The sequence below is a fragment of the Ursus americanus genome, chromosome 1, assembly GCF_024610735.1.
Source record: "Ursus americanus isolate L20-20 chromosome 1, mUrsAme1.1.p, whole genome shotgun sequence".
Taxonomy (NCBI): domain Eukaryota; kingdom Metazoa; phylum Chordata; class Mammalia; order Carnivora; family Ursidae; genus Ursus; species Ursus americanus.
In genome coordinates this window covers 73910803-73929564 of record NC_142127.1, presented here as the reverse complement: position 1 = coordinate 73929564, position 18762 = coordinate 73910803, and the positions used below count along the sequence as shown (strand labels likewise).

General features: G+C 43.5%; 1 protein-coding gene across 8 annotated transcripts in view; it reads right to left on the bottom strand.

Moving 5' to 3' along the window:
* SPATS2L (spermatogenesis associated serine rich 2 like) overlaps positions 1-18762 on the bottom strand; it is a 160471-nt gene that overhangs the window by 12140 nt on the left and 129569 nt on the right. For all 8 annotated transcript variants that reach the window (XM_045806418.2, XM_045806417.2, XM_045806423.2 and 5 more), the window contains one exon: positions 3611-3669. In XM_045806418.2, coding sequence (XP_045662374.1) covers positions 3611-3669 — 59 coding nt within the window. The remainder of the gene's footprint in view (positions 1-3610; positions 3670-18762) is intronic.

Sequence of the window (18762 nt, the reverse complement as noted above, 5' to 3'; positions counted from 1 at the left end):
CTCAAAAACATCAATCACAGGAACAGAAAGCAAAAACAAAACCAGATCAGATCCTAAGATTCATTGATCCTAAAATTTAAAATAGAATAATAAGTTATACTTTGAAAGCACCAGCCTTTTGGAAATCTGTAGAGGGAGACCCTTTCATACAGCTTTCGTTTCCACTGCATTCAGGGCTTTATTAATGTTATTTAGGTACTTTTATAAACAGTATCTGGTATGCTGAAATCCATTTTCTCAATAGGATTTATAAATTCCTTCAAGTTTTTGGAAAACATTGGAAGCTTGCTCTTGTTCATGAACCATGGAAAATTTTAGGGCTTCTCAAATGATAATCCTTAGCCGAGGGTGGACTTAAAATCCTGGGGGGAGGAGCTGGGACACAAAGCTTGTTTCAAGCACAAAGATTCTTTGAAATCCTTTTTATTCTTTGTGAGTTCTGCATTTACCTCACACTATACCTGCGTTTCTGTTCATAGGTTTTCTTCCCACATCGCCAATAAATTTGATACTCCAAGAACACACCTATTTTGGCCTTCAGTTCCCTCAAACAGAGTCTGAGACCACAGCACTGCAACGTGCTTTGTTTCCTCATTTGTTTTTTTTTTTAAGATTTTATTTATTTATTTGACAGAGATAGAGACAGCCAGCGAGAGAGGGAACACAAGCAGGGGGAGTGGGAGAGGAAGAAGCAGGCTCATAGCAGAGGAGCCTGATGTGGGGCTCGATTCCAGAATGTTGGGATCACGCCCTGAGCCGAAGGCAGGCGCTTAACCGCTGTGCCACCCAGGTTCCCCTTGTTTCCTCATTTGTAAACGTAATAATCATACTATCTTGTAGGGTTATCATGGAACTAAATGAAATAACCTACATGACGTCATATACTAAAAAATGCTAACCTCAAATATTAATAAAGTGAGATGTGTTCATCTAGAATATACTTCCTTTTTTGCCATTACTAATATTGGATCCCACAGCCTACAGACACTGAATTAATGACAATAATTCTCTTAACAAATATTATGAAGTGCCTACAGTCTTCTCAGCACTATGTTAGGTGCCATGACAGACAGAGGGGCTTAGGTTGTAACCGAGGTAATAAATTTTGTAACATGTGCAGCAAATAGAAAACGTGGAAAGTACTCTGAAGATCACAGATGAGCCAATCTCAAGATGGTGGTTGTAAAGACAGGTCAATTCTTAGTGGATGGAAATTCAGTGGTTCCTTCTGCCTGTGGAGACGCAGGCCTGTGTCACCTGAGAGATGCTGCTTAGCTCCCTTGGCTTCCATTTTCTGGAGGTCATATGAGGAGGCTGGACTGACGCCTTCACTAGTGAGTACTTTTCCCTTTTTTTCCCTTTTTGTACACGTACTGTGTCAGGCACTGTGCTAAGTCCCTGGCATATATTTTCTCATTTTATCTTTACAATAACTATTTGAGATAGATACTACTCTTATTCCCCCTCTTCTGATAAGGAACCTTGGACTTCCAGAAGTTGAACAAAATGGCTCAAGGTCACACAGCCAGTAAATGGGTGAAACCTGGATTTGAACTTAGTCCTGCTTGCCCCAGTGCATGTAATACGACTTCCCCAGGGCTCTGGGCAGTTCTGAAACCAGGAGCTGTGGCACCTGAAGTTAGGCAAACCCTACCAACCAATCTTGCCACCTCAGCTAGGCTGAAGGCTCCCTGTGTGCAGGTCCCAAAGTTTGCCGTTTGCTGTTAAACCCAGTTTGTGACAGTGCGTAACACATACGCAAGCACACAGTAAATGTTTATTGATTGAATGAATTTTAAAAACGGAGGTGCTCTCCAGAGATGCTCCAAATCCCACAGGTCTTGGCACCTAATATTATTGTCTCAAGAAGACAGAATGAGCACGTGAAACCTGAGGTCTATTTTTAACCTTTTAGGAAGTGACGCGTGAGTAACTTTGTACTTTGGTGCTAGAGACACGTTTGTCTTTGTGTTGGCTGTTCACATTTTTATCAGTAGGATATGAAACTGAAAAGAAAGAATAAGCTATACCTGAGAAACGGGGAAAATTCCAGATCATGTAGTAAGCAACTTTTCTGAAGGAATCAACAAACTTCCTAAGAATAAAATAATTTCACAATCAAAGGGATTGTGTGACTACCTAAATATTCCACAGCTGAACCCTGGGTCACATTTCATTGTATTTCAAAAAACTTGCTGTATTTGAGATTCTCACACGTTGCTTAAAACGTTTAAAAAAATTGTGTAACAAAAATACCAATAGCTATTTTTCATAAAGTGGCTATTGAATTACAGCCAAGGGCCAGGCAAGAAAAATATAAAAAGAATGATGATTCTGGTTGGATCCTTCATTCTGGTAAAAAAGAAAGGCGCCACAGTCAAAGGGGAAGGAATTAGCTGGTTGGGGTGCAGACTGCCATTCATCCAATTAATAAGATAAAATTTGGGTAAGGATGAAGAATTTAAAATGCACAGGAGATAAGAATTGTAAGACTAGATCCCGGATGAAAAATACGGTCTTAGGGTTCCCATCAATGACAGCGGACTGCATTTGGTCATAAGAGAGGGCTCAGCAACCCCACCGTGGCGTGGGTCTTGTTCTACGAAGCAATCCGATCTCACTTACAACGTCCCACCCGTCCCACCCATGAACCCCAGCCTATTTGAGAGAGTTGAAATCTGTCCTACTCTCTGTTGAATAGCTTCACGACCGCTGCACAAATTGAGAATTAGAAATAAGTATAAAGATAATACATTAATCCAACTCAGGGTATACTAATGATTTAAGGTTGTCTGAGGGTGTTTATTATTTAAACAGAGTATTTGGGACATTAAACAGTCTCATTTGTGATTTCAACTTAAAACATGTAATTGATTTTCTTTTGAGGTGTTAAGTTGGCAGCTGTCAGCAGATTTGACTGAGTTTGTAAACAGAATCGGGAGTGTTTTAATAAAACTTCACTTAGTACGTCTCTAAGTTTGAATTATTAATCTTATAAGAGCTGCTTAAAAGCTTGGAACATGTTGCTCTTAGGCTGGTGAGTTTGCCTTGTCAGGCATCTGAAGCGCTCGAAAAAAAAAAAATCAGACATGTTGAATTATAGGTGTAACTCTAAATGTTACGGGGAATTTAAGTAAAGTTTCAAATGGACTGTTTTTTTAGGGGAATGTAATTTGTTAAAATTGAGTTAGTTGAACCTAAGAAAGAACAAGTGAAAAGGATTGTTTAAGTAATGTAGCAAGATATATAAGTTGTGAAAGCATAAGACTGATGTTTTAAAATTTAATTCTAAATTCAATGTCATTTTAAACCCGATTAACTGTAAGTAGTCCTTTATATGCCCCAAATTTTAAATAACTCAGCTGACACCTTTTCTTTGCTGAGTGCCTGCTCTGCTGTGTGCTCAGCGGGGCTGCTACTCTGTCCTGGGGCCACGTGAGGTGCACAAGGTTTCCAGGGGCTGAATGACTTGCCTGAGGTCACAGAGCTCATTAGCCAGGACTTCAGTGTGAATTTTAGGACCTCACTCAGAATCCATCTCACCGCCAGTCGACCCATGGATTGCTGCTGACTGGGAGGCACCTAACCAAACAACCATGTGTCTACTTACTGGCTTCTTCTTTAACTTTATCCATTTCTGCCATTAATGAAACTTCTTTGTCAATGATGCTGGGAGGGGAAAAACAAAAACAAAAGCAAAGAATGCTTAATCAAAGACAAACTTTTAATAAGCACTGGAAGCAAAAGAAGAATTATTTTCATTAAACAAAATACAAAATTACCATAAATATTTCTATGTTACAATGCCAGCAGCACCCTCTGCCTTTCCAGAAAGGAGGCGACAAGGAAGGGTTGCTCCCAAGGATTTCACAGTGACATCTGCTGATTAAATCATTGTCAGCAAATCTAAAAAAAAAAGCCTTTTCAGACTTTCAGAATTGTGCTGCTTTGAATGTAAATTTGGGAGTATTTTTGCCCTATGAATTCCAAAGTTCCACAATTCTACAAAGAGTATTTGAAAAGCCGGCAGTCAGGTGATCAAGGCCTGCGGTTCTCAAATGCCTGTGTGTGTTGCTTCCCCCCTCCCCCATCCTGGCTGAGGGGCAGGGAGGTGGGCCCATCTCTGATGCAGATGGCCCTGGGACCTACTTGGGGAAACGGTCTGGGTCAATCCGTCCGTGTGTTCTATAATATGAGTCTATGCCCTCTGATGCCCCTAAGAAGCATTTCAAGTTCAAATGAACTTTTTTCCCCCCACTACATTACTTTTCGGTTGGTTCTTTGAAAAAGTGTTACCTGCATAAAGTAAATAATGATCTGTCCAAAAGTTCACTTCTCTCCCATCCTGAGTTCTCCTCACAACAGAACACAGCATCAGAATTCCCTTATACAGGAGACCCTTGAACAATACCTTGAACTGTCCAGGTCCTCTTACTAAGCATTTTGCTGGGGCGGGGGGGGGGGGGGGCGGTAAACACAATACAGTACCACAAATGTATTTTCCTTATGATTTTCTCAATAACATTTTCTCTTCTCCAGCTTCCTTTATTGTAAGAATACACAATATGATATATATAACATACAAAACATGTGTTAATTGACCCTTTATGGTAACAGTAAGGATTCTGGTCAATAGGAGGCTATAAGTTAAGTTTTGGGGAAGTCAAAATTTATATGCAGACTTTTGACTGCATGGGGGGTGGGCACCCCAACCTCCTCCCCTCCATTCCTCAAGGGCAGCTGTATATCCTTTCACAGATTTTTATGTATATATAAGCATAGATGTGAGGTGTTTTTAAATTTTCACTTCAACCATAAATATTTCAATATATATCTCAAAAAGATAATGACTTGTTGGGACTATAACCATAGTATTACTGGAATACCTAAAAACATTAACAATAATTTAATGTTATCAGGTATCTACTCAGTGTTCAAATTCCCCTAATTGTCCCATACATATTTTTTAACAGTTTGTTTGAACCAGGATCTAAATAAGTACCGTCCATGGCAATTGGTTGGTTGTCTGTGAAGTCTGTTTTCATCTCCTCCCCCCCTTTGCAACTCATTTATTGAAGAAACCAGGTTGTTTGTCCTGTTAAGTTGTCCAAGGTCTGAATTTTGCTGACTGAATCTCCATGGTATTATTTAACACATTCTTTTAATTTTCCTAGGAATTTGTTATGAGATATAGAAATCCGATTAGATTCAGATTTGTTTTTATTTCAGGAAGGATACCTTATGTTATCTACTTCCATCAGCAGACATAGAATGACACAACAGAGTTATAAATATTCCTCTTAGGAAAAAATCAAACCTGAATGTATTCAAATTCCGACATCTCATAACAAATTTATAGGAAATACAAAGGACACCTCTATTTTTTACGATTATTAGCAGTCATTGATGACTGTTGTCTAGATAAATAGGGTTTCAAAAATGGGGATATTCAAATTCTATTACTCCTTCTTCATTTATTTACTTTGAAGTCTTCCACAAAGAGAAACTTTCCCTTATCAACTACTTGGGTTAACATGTAGTACAATTTATATAGGTAAGCAGGGCAAATGCTGATAGATCCCTTTTCAAAACGATAATTGGTTCCCTAGCATCCTTCCAAAGTAACCAATGAGATTTTTTGCTTGTTTGTCTAATAGTTTATGAACTCACAATTAATGTGCTTCAATGCACTGCAGTAAGCATCCATAATTATTGCCTCTCTGTTCCAACAGAAGTACTTTTTTCTCCCTCCATCAGATGTACTTTTAAAACTTAAAGTGTATTTAAAATTTCTTTCCTCTTAAGAGGAGTATTTTGTAATATTCATCAAGGTCGGAAGTGTCTTTGGGATAGCCTATAGGAGCTTTGGGGCTCCTCATCCAGGTGATGGAACCTGAACACTTGGAGAGTTAGGACTGTGTGCTGAGCAGCTCAGCTCGTTCCAACCAGGAAATCCTAATGGAAAGAACTGACGTGTCCAGTGAATGGCAAATTCTCCAGAACTGGGCACTAAGCCTAATCCATCAAGTGTAGCTATCAACTGTCCCCATGACGCATATGGCTTAAGGTCACTGGGTATAATCACTTTGGCGTGACCCGCACATCAGGATACCTGTACCTTATTTATTGACATTAAATAGGTATGATGTCAATGTGTTTTAAATATAGGAAATACAGAAGAAGGAAGTCTTTCTCCCATCTTTATCCCAGTGTATTTGGCTCCCTTCCTGGAGGTCTCCACCATCACCACTTCTTGCATTTCTTTCCAGACCATCTATTCATAAACCAGCATATGTTTCTTAATCATATGAAATGCTGAGTTAAGTCAAAAGAGGCTTGTGTTCCTGTGACCATGAGGTATATTTAGCTTCTCTGTCAAGTTCCCACATGTAGCCAATATGGGCCAAGCAATTTTTTGTTTTTGTGTTTTAACAGCCCTCCCAGAGAGGGCAATGCTATGTTCGTTTAGGAAAATGAGGCTAACAGATGAGCTGTTAGAGAGACAAGGTGAGAATCTAGAAATTTGGAGTCAGGAGCCCCAATTACAACAATTGAATTCAGCTACTCTTTCTGAGAACATGTTTTGAATTTTTATCCCCAATAGAAAGAGAGGCAGAAGAGAGAGGGCAAAGAGTCAGCAAGAAGGCTGGGAATTGTGCAGGGTGAAGAGCCTGGGAGAAATCACCAGCGGTGGGGTGGGCAAAAGAACTTCTGGGAGCCAGAAGGTCTAAGGTGTACACGGTTAGGAGTGTGATGTGAGCCTTTTCCGGGACGTCCGGATCCTCACTGTGCTGGGAGTGAATGGTCTGAACGTGCACAAGTGCACACACACAGACACTGAGGAGGTGGCCGAGTTCCACATTTGGGTCAGGATGAGGCTGAACAGATGGGAAGGCAGACTGAGTGTGAGACCAGCAAGCCCACCCTCACCCCCGGAACTGGCACAAGTCTTAGGGAGTGCTTTCGACTTCCACGGGACACCAGCAGGAGTCCAAAGAACTTGGGGGCGGGGGTACTCCAGCTGAATCATGGGCGAAAGGTCATGTGAGCCTGGCGGCTAGGGTGTGCTCCATTCTCTTCACCAGCGGAGTGCAGCAGGGGGCACAGGTTCAGGGCGGCTGCACGGGAATGTGCCACAGACAGCACTCGAAATGTGGAGATGTACAAAATATTCAGCCATTGCACCAGCATTTGCTGAGTGCCTGGCCTGGGCCAGCAAGTGTGTTGGGGCAGGGCCTGCAGCTGGGGATGAAGGCCCCCTGCCATTCCCGTGGAGCTGATGGTCTTTTCAGGAAAGCGGAGATGAAGGTGAGAGGACCTGCCGAACTTACTGGGGAAAAAGCGAAAAACCAGACGGACAGGGAAGAAAATGATGATGGCAAAAAGAAATACCCCCCCCCCCAACTGGTAGGCTTCTAATTAGAGTCTCTGGGATCTGAGAGCAGGCAAGGTATGTAACTAAAGGAAATTCATGCACAGGATAGAAGAGTGGGTGTGGTCAGCCTTCCTGAGGGTGAGCGCCAGCCAAGCCTCCCACAGTCCTCCCACCCACCCAGTTCCCAAACAAGGCCCAGACCCTGGAGGCTGGGAGCCCTGCAGCCTGTGTGTGTGTTGGGAGGGGAGAGGAGGAAGGGGCCTTTGCTAATTTCTTTACCGGCTGCAAGATTGTGGTAAATTCTTGTTGATTAAATTTGTTCACATAATTATGTGCCCGGAGAGTTTACGAGATGGACATCTGGGGTATAATACATATCCCCAGGCCCAGCACATCCTCAGCAAAGCTGGATATTCATACAGTGGTTAGTTCAGGCCTTCTGGGCTAGCAACAGGAGGGATGAAGGTTTTCACAAGAAATTGTTAACCTGCTTAATGCCCACTTGAGGATGTGAAGGAGCCTGTGAAGTTGGCATCAAACCATGCTTCCATTCCTCTGGGTACTTCCACAAAAGACTGTCCTCAAGCGTCTTAGTAGTTCAAGCACTGCTATGCACGACTACTTTCAAAACTCATGTGCATAAAGGCAAGCCAGGGATCTCGGCTGAGTCCAGACCCTGCGCACAACCGATGAACTGAATGCAAACCAGGTTCGGTGCCAGCCGGAAGCAGCTCCCTTGGAGCCTCCCTCCGGATCTCAGTAAGGTACACCTGAGCGTTTTTTTGGGCCTCACTTTCAAGGGGGCAGGACTGTGGAAGGGAAGAATACCGTGGGAAGCAGACACAGAGGATGACAAGGAGCTAGTAGTAAAGGCCAGTAGTAAAGGTCAGACAGCCAGGAGCCAGCATCACATCAAGCTGAGAGCCAGACCAAAGGAGGGGTCGGAGGAAAGACTGTGTCTAAAACCTTCCGGATGCCCCCAGGGCCTGGTGTCATGTCCAGCTCCACGAGCATGTTCATCGGTGCCATGTGTTAAGTCCTACTGGATCATCTAGAGGTCCTGGGCCAGATACATACACGGAGTGCGCCTCATGAAAACCGCAGGCTGGCAAGGACAGAGGGTGCTGGGCAAAACCCTGGGACGGAGGAGTTAGCAGATATGGAGGGCAGGACGGAGGGTCTTGAGAGGAATGACATCAGAGAGTTGAAGAGTCACAGAGGAATCACAGTGTCACGGACCACATTCCTACTCAGGAGTAGAAAGGTCACATGTTTGCTTTTTAGGTACACCTGTGCAGACAGATGTCAGCCTGCGTCGCTTCAAAACAAGAGCTGATCATAACTAACACATCCTGAGTGCTTACTGTGTGCCAGGCACATTAGGCAGAGCACCAGCGCCTTATTGGAATGACCTTGTTTAAGCAGGTATGAGCTTTGCTTTCTCCTCACCACAGGGCCTTGGCATGTGCCCTTCTCTCTGCTGGAAGACAACCCTCCTCCCCAACCCTGCCTTTCTTCATTTCATTAACTGTGAGTCTTCCTTCCGGTCTCTACCAAATCATCACTTTTTCAGGGAAACTCTGAGTTTTAAAAACTTCTATTCAACTTTATGGTCTTAGACTATTGTGGGTTGCTTGACAAGAAACTGCTCAATAGTAACAATAGCCAAATTATGGAAAGAGCCTAAAGTCCATGGAGTGATGAATGGATATAGAAGATACGGTGTGTGTATATATATATTCCATATATTCAGCCATCAAAAAGAATGAAATCTTACCATTTGCAACAACATGGATGGAGCGAGAGAGTACAATGCTAAGCAAAATAAGTCAGGCAGAGAAAGACAAGTACCATGTGACTTCACTCATACGTGGAATTTAAGAAACAAAACAGATGACCATAGGGGAAGAGAAAAAAAAGAGAAGGGGAAACAAACCATAAGAGACTCTTAACTATAGAGAACAAACTGCGGGTTGCTGGAGGGGAGGTGGATAGGGGGTCAGCTAAATGCGTGATGGGTACTTGTGATGGGCACTGGGTGTTACATGTAAGTGATGGGTCACTAAGTTCTACTCCTGAAACCAATATTACACTGTATGTCAACTAACCAGAATTTAAATAAAAACTTGAAACATAAAAAAATGAAAAAGAAACTGCTCAATAGTGATGAGCAGGGGAGATAACGTATTTATTTTTCTGTGGGATAACAATAATGAAACTTCTTAATTGATACACTGTAGTGCTTGCATATAAATCATGTTTAAGCAAAAATTTATATAATTTCTGCCACTGATGGAATCTAATCATTTGAGACATAAGCTTATGAATAAAAGTGCAATGATAATCACAAAACCACACAGGGTTTGGCTCAGAATCAAAACCGGTAGTTGATGATTCTGTATGCAAATTAGGGTGGTAATAAATTATTGAAATTTCTGCTTTTCCCCACTGATCATCTGCAATTCTTGGTTTTGAACATTTTTGCTTTGAAACAGTAATCCTCTGTACTTGACAGAAACACAGAACTCTTTAACTAGCCTTTCACTGACCACTAAAAGTCCCTCTTTTTTAAAATTTAAGGTTATTGATTTACTTATTTGAGAGAGAGAGAGAGCATGTGCAGGAGCGGGGGAGGGGTGGAGTGGGGGGAAGAGGGACAAGCCGACTTCCTGCTGAGCATGGAGCCCAACCGTGAGGTGCTTTATCTCAGGACCCTGAGATCCAGACTTGAGCCGAAATCAAGAGTCTGACGCTCAACCAACTGAGCCTCCCAGGCGCCCCCCTAGACATTCTTTAAATGTCTGGATAAAGTCCTCCGGAGGCACCAGACTTAAGACACATCGAACTTGTTCTACATAAACTGAGCTCACATAAAACCTATGCTGACCTCACGTTTCAGATGTGCCCTTACTCCTTCCAAAAACACATCTTCTCATTTTATCTAAACTGTCTGGATAGTAAAATTTTATTCTGCTGCCATAAAAAAGCTTTTATTATTAAGGCAATAAGGTGTAAGGAAGAGATTACCATGGCAAAGCCTTTACGGTTTATTATATAGTTAATCACAGAGATAAAGTGTCATTTTATAAAAATGTTTCCACTGTCTTGATTCTTTTCTACAGAGGACTTAGAATAACAATAATAAAAAGAATCAGACAGGCACTTTAGCAGGAAGAGATTTATCATTTTCTGCTCTGTGAAGACTCTTCTTTAAACCTGAAGACTAAGACACTGGGTGACAAAACTGCCTCCTTTGGAAGCTGGGGTGAGCCACGTCAAGTCCGGTGTCCTTCATAAATAAAGAGGCTGTGATAGGAGCAGCCACAGGACTGTCTGGGGTTGATAAGCTGGGGAGCAGAACCCGCTGGTGGGTACTGAGGAATGAAAGCAGAATTTCAAAGGGAATTTCCAGAAATCAATCTGCAGCAGCAGCCAGAGTCGATGGTAAAGAGTTAAAACTAGACCACATTTCATCTCAGTGAGTTTGCCTCAGGGAGGCTGCAGTGAGAGAAATTGCCCGGGACCATCTGACCCCAGACAATCTGGCTTCAGGACCTTCTTGTGGATGAAGTGCTTCAGGTCAGAGCCTCCTTAACTCCTCAGCTGCTGAGCAGAGCAAAGCCGGTGGAGCACATGGGATGGGCAGGCCGAGCATGCCCAGCTTGCTGCAGAAGAGCCTCCTGCCCCCAGCCCGGCAGAGAGAAAGGGAGTGTGGGAATGGCTGGGGGGAAAGGGTGCCAATGAACACGAAGGTGATGTTTCAGTCTTTCTGGCCTGGACCAAATAGCATAAAGCAGGCAAATGAACGGTAAGCCATAAAGCCAGAGAAAGAGTAATGTAAAAACACTGCCCCCGCTGTGGGCTGCGCTCCTTCCTAGGGCATCAGGAGGAAGGGCTGTGAATGCCCAGAGGAGTGCCAGCTGGGCTCCCGGCAGATTCAGTGTCCAGTGGCCACCATGTATAGTATACATTTAAGGTCTACTATACTGTTACCATGGGGACCATTTCCAGTCCAGCTCCCTGAGTATCACCAGGAATTCTTGGGCTCAGGGTAAAACCCATTTCTCAACTATTGCTATTGTCAACAGAGCTTCTGTCCTGGGCCTGACAGGCACAGAGGCAGTGAGGCCGCGTCTGGTTTTCTATTCCTAGGGTCAGGAGGATTCGCAGCTCTACCACTTACAACAGATGCCTGCAAATGGCACCTGTGATCTCACATGCTGCCAATTCCGCATTCCTCCTTTCTCTGTTCTGCTTCCTGGATGGTTGCAGAATACGTCCCCTACCCCGAAATACAGCACTACGGTGTACTGATCACTGTGAGCTGCAGGCACGTGAAAAAGAGCCAATGCAGGGCGAGGCGGTATCTGAACTCCCCTCATCTGCCTAAAGACAGAGCCTCCAAGGAACTCAATTGTCATAAATCCCCTCCTGGAGAGTTTTGCCAACCAGGTAAGACTGTTGACTCCTGTCACAGGAGAGGAGCCTAGAAGTTGACACCGCACCCAGACACACTTTGTCACAAGTGATCACACCTCCCCTCTGTTCTTCTAAGGGCCCTCTCAACTTTCCTAGAATCATTTACTCTCCTCTGAGAGGCCTACGTCCTCCTGCCCGCCCCCCCCCCCCCGTCCCTGTCGAAATGGTATTTAGTTCTGAATTCTGAGCCACCTCTGGAGCTTCCTTACTTTTCCCTGGGTGTCTCCTGTGTATACCTGAGGTCCACACGTAAATAAACTTTTGTTCGTTCTTCTCTTATTAATTTGTCTTTTATTACAGGGGTCTGGGCCAAAACCTTGCAGGGTAGAGGGAAAGTTCTTTTTCCTGCCCTCCATCCCTCTCTTGTCCCCTCTGCTATACCCTGTATGTTGGTCACTGGTATCATGTGATTTGTGTGACTCCTTTTTCTTCATTTCCCATGTGATCACATCCTCCAACGTCTACCCCGGAAACATCTCTCTACCCTTCTCTACGCCCCCTCTGCCAGTTTCACTCCACACTCACTATTAAGTAGTTGGCTATGTTTCATTCTTTAGTTTTGCTGGGATTCCTGGATCTGTCACCTTCTACTCTGTACCTTTTTCCATTCGATTTTACAACCACCTGCTTCTTTTTTATAATTGGAACTCTTCTTTTCCGAATGCAGTACTGGTAACAAACTGATCTTTCTAAGCATCTCCTGAATTCCACACTGTTATTGGTAAATACAGCAAAACCCAACATACATGTCCACGGCATGTGGACTGGGCTGGGACGCAGCCCTTTGAAGGGGTGCCTAGTAATCAGGACTATCAGGGAAACGAAGCACCGGTGCCTCTAAGCATGAGTCACACTTCAAGTATAAAGCAGTTAAAACCCTCTGGCTGTCAGTGAACACAATAACGGCACTCAATTTGCCAATCAGGCTGAGCCCATTTTATTTCTCTTTCCTTTATCTGAGGTAGTATTATCTGTTAATGTTAATATCTCTTAGTTGAGTATTTTATATTGGAATCCTACAATGATTTAAACCACAGTCAATGAATATTTCATCACACTGTCTGAGGTGCACTTCTGGAATAAGACACGTGCACATCTAACATAAGGACTGACTCCCAATACTTATAAAATCCAGGAGTTCCTCAAAAAGCAAATAGTTAATTGGAAAAAAAAAACACAGGGATTCCTTCTCTTCTTGGAGTTTTAAATATGATTCAGAGTTGCAAAATCCCATAAATTCTACAAATTCCACAATACCACATGCTAAGCTGAAAAATCTATCCTCCTTGTATACCTCCATTTAGAATTTTACATATGATTTCACTTAATAATATAATTTGTCTTTACTAATTACTTCTTAGTTTTGTTTCTTTCCGTGGAGATCACTATTCATAGAAAGTAACTTAACTGCATTTCAGGTTCTATAGCTATAAAAATTATATCATCTACTCCCACCCTCTTAAAAAAAACCCCAAACTAATCCTACCACTATGGAAGAGAAGGCAGACCTGTATCTGTGGATGTTAACTGTCTTACAGCACCAGGGTGCACTTAAGGGCACTGAGTTAACATTCTTCACATTTTTATTTCATTTTACATGCGCATTAAAAAAGCTGGAAAATATAGAAAGCAGGATAAAATAAAACCAATTTCAAAATAAAACAAGGCCAAGTATCTGTTTCATACCCCAAATAGAGTCAAGCATTCATAACACTGTGGCACGTCTTTGTAATATGAGGGGTCAGGGGAGTCATCTATGCAGAAGCCATCGCGGTTACTGAACACAAGTAAGAGAAACAGAAGCTGGAAGAGACCGATGTGGAACAAGGAGTCCCAGCAATGCTGGCCCACGTCCAGCCTGAGGTGCTGGCCTCGATGAGCCTGCTCCTGGCCTCCCCACGGGCTCTTGTGTAAGAAGGGGTGGGTGGGTGCCTGAGCTTCCTGGTTTGGGCCCTGAGGCTCTTCACCACCCAGCATCTCCCGGCTTCTTGGCCCCCGCTCCTCCTCAGCACCTGCCCTAGTCCGCTGGCTTCCCGAGTGTGTGTGTGTGTGTGTGTGTGTGTGTGTGTGTGTGTGTGTGTGGAAACAAATGAAATATTAAACTTCCTGTACTTACTCTTTATTTTAGAAAGCAAACTTTCCTAATTTCTGGGATACAGATTAAAAGTGATACACATGTGACTTACAGACGAGATGGGGCGTGTTCAGGGTGGTATGGCCGTAGACATGTGACTTACAAATAAGTTTTTCAGTTTGAGAGCAATGTGTTCACAATTCACTTATGAATGGCATGAGACCCAGGGAACGTACTCCTCCCAGAGCACATTGTGGTCTCCCTGCTTCGGGTTGTTCGTGTTGTTTCTTCTGCAGGGAATCCTCTCTCTCCCGTCTCAGTCTGGCAATTCCTAGCCTTACTTCGGGTGCCAGTCCAATGTCGCCTCTGCGGCAGACCCTTTTCCGGCCAGCCATCCACCCTCCCAGACGTGTGCTCCCTTTTCTGGTTTTTGCCATACTGTGTCACACAGCTTGTTTCTGCCTACTCCCACTAGACCTTGGACATTTTTTGGAAGGACACCATCTTTTATCCCTCAGTAGTTCTAGCAGTGCTTCTTCAAGTGTGGTCCTTAGACCACGTATACTGGCACCCACTGTACTCGTGACATGCAGGTTCCTGGGCTCCCCCTGCACCCACAGAATCAGAGCCTCTGGGAATGGCGTCCAGGTGCTCCCTGTGCATTCCAAAGTGTGAGAAGCACCAGCTCATGACACGTTCATCTCCCTATTGGAGAGGTGAATGAAGAAAGGGGAAGAGAAAGGGCATTGCAAGACGTGAGAGGGGAAGGAGGGTTGATCTGGTGGCCAGGGTCCTTTTGCCTTACTTCTCTCTCCATTAAGCAATGAACAATAAAACCTTGTGATGAGACATCCATACCGCAGAGCTGGGATCCACTGCATGCTAAACAGAAAGGTGGAGAAAGAGGACTTCTTCCCATTGTCTTGGTACAGAAAGAATGAAATTGACTAAATCCTTATCTGGAAGGAAAGAGAACCAACCTGGATGGGCCAGGCTAGAGATTTTCTAGAATAATCTGAGAAATGCATATCTTGCACCCAAAATCTTCATAAAACCCCTTGACAGTAGTACCCTGTTTTGTAGCTGAGTAGAGGTTAAGAAACTCAGCCATCTTCAGAGCTAGAATATGTGGAGAGAGATTTAAACCGTACTCTAACTCTACACAGCATGCCTCCTAATTAAGTGGTTAATAAACCTTGGAAGATGTGACTTTTGTTAGAATACGGCTTCCAGGCACTGGAAGAACAATGTAACTGGCATAATAAGGAATTCTGTTATACTGACTTCAGGCACAGCCTGTTCTATGATTTCTTGCTGTCCCGGCTGACAAATTGCCCAAAATGACTCCTTAGTCTCACCCTAAGAGACTACGGAGTCTCACTCTGTGTAAGTGTCATAAACAGAAATAAGTCCTAAGATCCATTCTGAAGTTGTGATCTAGGAAATTCCAGTTTGGAAACTATAACATATTTTATATTTACACTAATATATAGGAACAAATTTGTCTTATTTTCCCGGTGAAAATGGATTATACTATAAATTAACACACACACACACACACACACACACCCCACATATTCTCCATCTGGGATTGTACAGATAAGAACAATTTGCTTCATTCCTTTTTATATTTCTATTCTATCATGAAAACTAACTCTATTCAAGAGCATGTTTCCAAGCTGGTAGGATTGGTAGCCTTCATTTGCTGAAAACATGCAGAGATCTTCTCAGATTTCAAGCTGAAATCACAATCAACTTCTTGTCCTCCAGCTCTTATTGTGGGTCTATTAGTCCACAAAGAAAGCTGCAGTAAAAGGAAAGCTGACCTCCAGTGCCAAGTGTGTGACGGACATAACGTATGGAGGTAATCACACACGGAGCTCAGAAAGGCTATTAATACAAGGTGCTATTTATGCTGGTTTCCTGGGGACTATCCCCAACTGAAAAGGCCAGTTCTGTACTTCTTGTATTTATCAACCTGCTCTTCCGTCATGTCGACTGATTCACTCAGTCCTTGCAGCGGCCCTGGGGAAACATCTAATGCACGGAAAAACCTCGGGGAGGAGAGGAAATAGGAAAAGAGAAGCTTTCACCTCCAAAGAGTAAGCTACACCTATTTAGAATGACACATATTCACAAACGAGGCAAGATTTGAAATACAGTGTACCACAGGGACTCGCCTCAGTCGCAAAGTCACAGGAACCTTGAGTTTCTCCATGGTTTATGGTATTTACCCTTTTCACAATTCAGAATGGATCCCAGAGCTTATTTCTATTTATTGGACTGGTGCAGAGTAAGGAAAAGGAGTCATTTTGGGCAATTTGTCAGTGAGGACAGCAACAGAAACCATACACAGGGCTCTCCTGAGGCATAAATATATTTATTAGCCTCTTCTATCATTGCCTCTTAATATCCTTTGCAGGTGAATGTTCATCTCCATACTGTGAGCTCTTCTAATATGCAGGCATAATCTCGAACGCTGGGGATGGGGAGAAGGCACAGGTTTGTTTAATTTCCGTCATATAGCTCTTCGTACAAGTCACAAGCAGGTGGGCACTTAGAAAAACCATTTGATGAGAAGGAAAGAGATTAGTTGGAAAGGCTTTGTTGGGGCAGGTTTTGATCAATGGGAAGATTATATTTAGTTCGAAAGCAGAAGGACACGGAGACCTTTTATTAAATTTCGTTTAGAAACCATGAAAAAGGACAATGCAAACTCCTAATTTTTGTCTTCATTGCACGTTTAACCTAAGGAGCTGGCAAAATCTAGCAGCCCTTGAGCTCGCTGCTGCTGTTTAACAGGGAACCGGAGTCTGTACAGCAGTACGTAACGATACTGAGTGGCTGCAAAGGTTCCCCACGTCAGCTCTCCTACAGGTAATCCCCTTACGAGCATCTCCTGACGAATGGCCTAGAGACAAGCATCATTCCGTTAATGGACAACACACTCCCCCCGAAATCTTGATGTTCACGGGTGCACGAGGAATGAGTACCATTTCAGCCACGGTTTTAAAATGGAGTCTCTGCTCATTATCCAGGCTTATGTCAATGTCTTCCATGTGACTGAACTCAAAAAACCAAGTTTGCTTGTTGTCACGGCATCCACTCTGATTCTAGAAACCACTTCCACTAATACATATTTTTCCTATACTCACCGATCAAGGTAGATATAGAGCTACAGTTTCCATGATTCAGCTAATTAGATGGTCACCAAGTATTTGCTCCACCATGACTGTACCACAAGGGGCAGAGAGACCTGTTTTCAGCTTAATTAGCTCAAGGGCCGGTGTGGCTGCGGATGTCACGGGCGTGACAGTGGCTGGATACAGGCCATGAGAGCCCAGGAGCACCAAGGAATATTGCCTCCTTGCCGAAACCAAAGAGAAGTAAGAATCCTCTAAACAGACACTTAATGAAACAATTCCCTATTGTATTTATCTTTACATATCTCATCCTAATCCTAGTCCCCACTGTGATATTTAGTTTTATTGCAAAATGAGAAAAAGACTCAGGTAGAGACGGAACGGCTAATGAGAGTGCCTGCCTGGTGTTAGCAACAACCTCCGGTTCTTCTTTTTTCCATTTGCTCCTCAGGACTGAGCTGAATTCTGCCACGCAAAATAGACAGAAACGCCAAGCCCTCAATTTGCTACACTTCAATATAATTGTTCTTCTGGTCTTAAGGAGACAAGAATGTAATGTAATGTAGCTAGAAAGTTTATGTTTAAAATTTCCTACGGCACTTGATTAGAAAAGAAAGGACAGTATAGTTAGGTTTTTCGGGGTATGGAGACGACTGGGAAGGAAAGGTCCTCTCTCGTGTTTCCAGCGGTTGCTTAGGAGGGCCGCTGGGGGAGGGGCAGACAGGTACTCAGGGTGGCTGCCAAGGGAGGGATCCTGGTCCCTCCTTCAAGGAGCTACAGCAGGATGTGCAAAAGGACAGATGGACTGTTCCTCTCACTTTCCTCTGGCCCAGGCTTTCTCAGAATTATTGATGTGCTGGGTGGGGGTGGGGGGCTGTCCTGTGCATTCTAGCATATCTCGGGGTATCTCCGGCTTCTACCTACTAGGTGCCAGTTTCACTCCCTTCCTGCAGTTGTGACAACCAAAAATATTTCCAGACACGCCAACTGTGTCCTGGGGGCAAACAGTGCATGAGCCCCAGACATAGCACTCCCTCCGGAGGACTCTCAATGAGTGGCTTGCAACCACAGATGCACAAAAGAAATATCTGGAGTTCTTAAAAAAAAAAAAAAACCAACCACCTATTCCTGAGTCCCCCTCAGACCAGTGGTGGCCACATCTCTGGTGGTGGTACCTCGGCAAAGCTCTAGGAGTTTTTAATTCTAGTGGACACACATGTCCTGTGGTATGGAGAGAAGTAAATATTAATTTACAAGCACGATCTTTCAGTCAATGTTAAGTTATTCACAAAGAGAACAAATTTAAAAAACTCCAAGAGCACAGGAAAACCAGGCTTTTAGCATTAAATGGAAAGCAACGTATTAACCAAAAACCAGCTAAAGGTTTGGGGAATGCAGGGGGAGGGGGCGGGGAACCAACCCAGGAGGGAAGAATCTTGCTATGTGATAAACCTACAAGGAAAGAAAAATTGTCTTATTTGGACTCAAACAGAAGTCGTTCCAAGACTGTATGGTCTAAGATTTGTACATGATTTGGGCGCCCAAGGAGCAGCAAAGTGGGAATGTGGGACGCAGGGCTGTCTCACTTGTTCTGAAAGACCCCACTGGCAATTTCCCCTTTGGGAGGACTTCTCAGAAAAAGGACACAATGTTAAAGTGTCACAGGGCTGCTATCTGATGGGTGTGTAGGG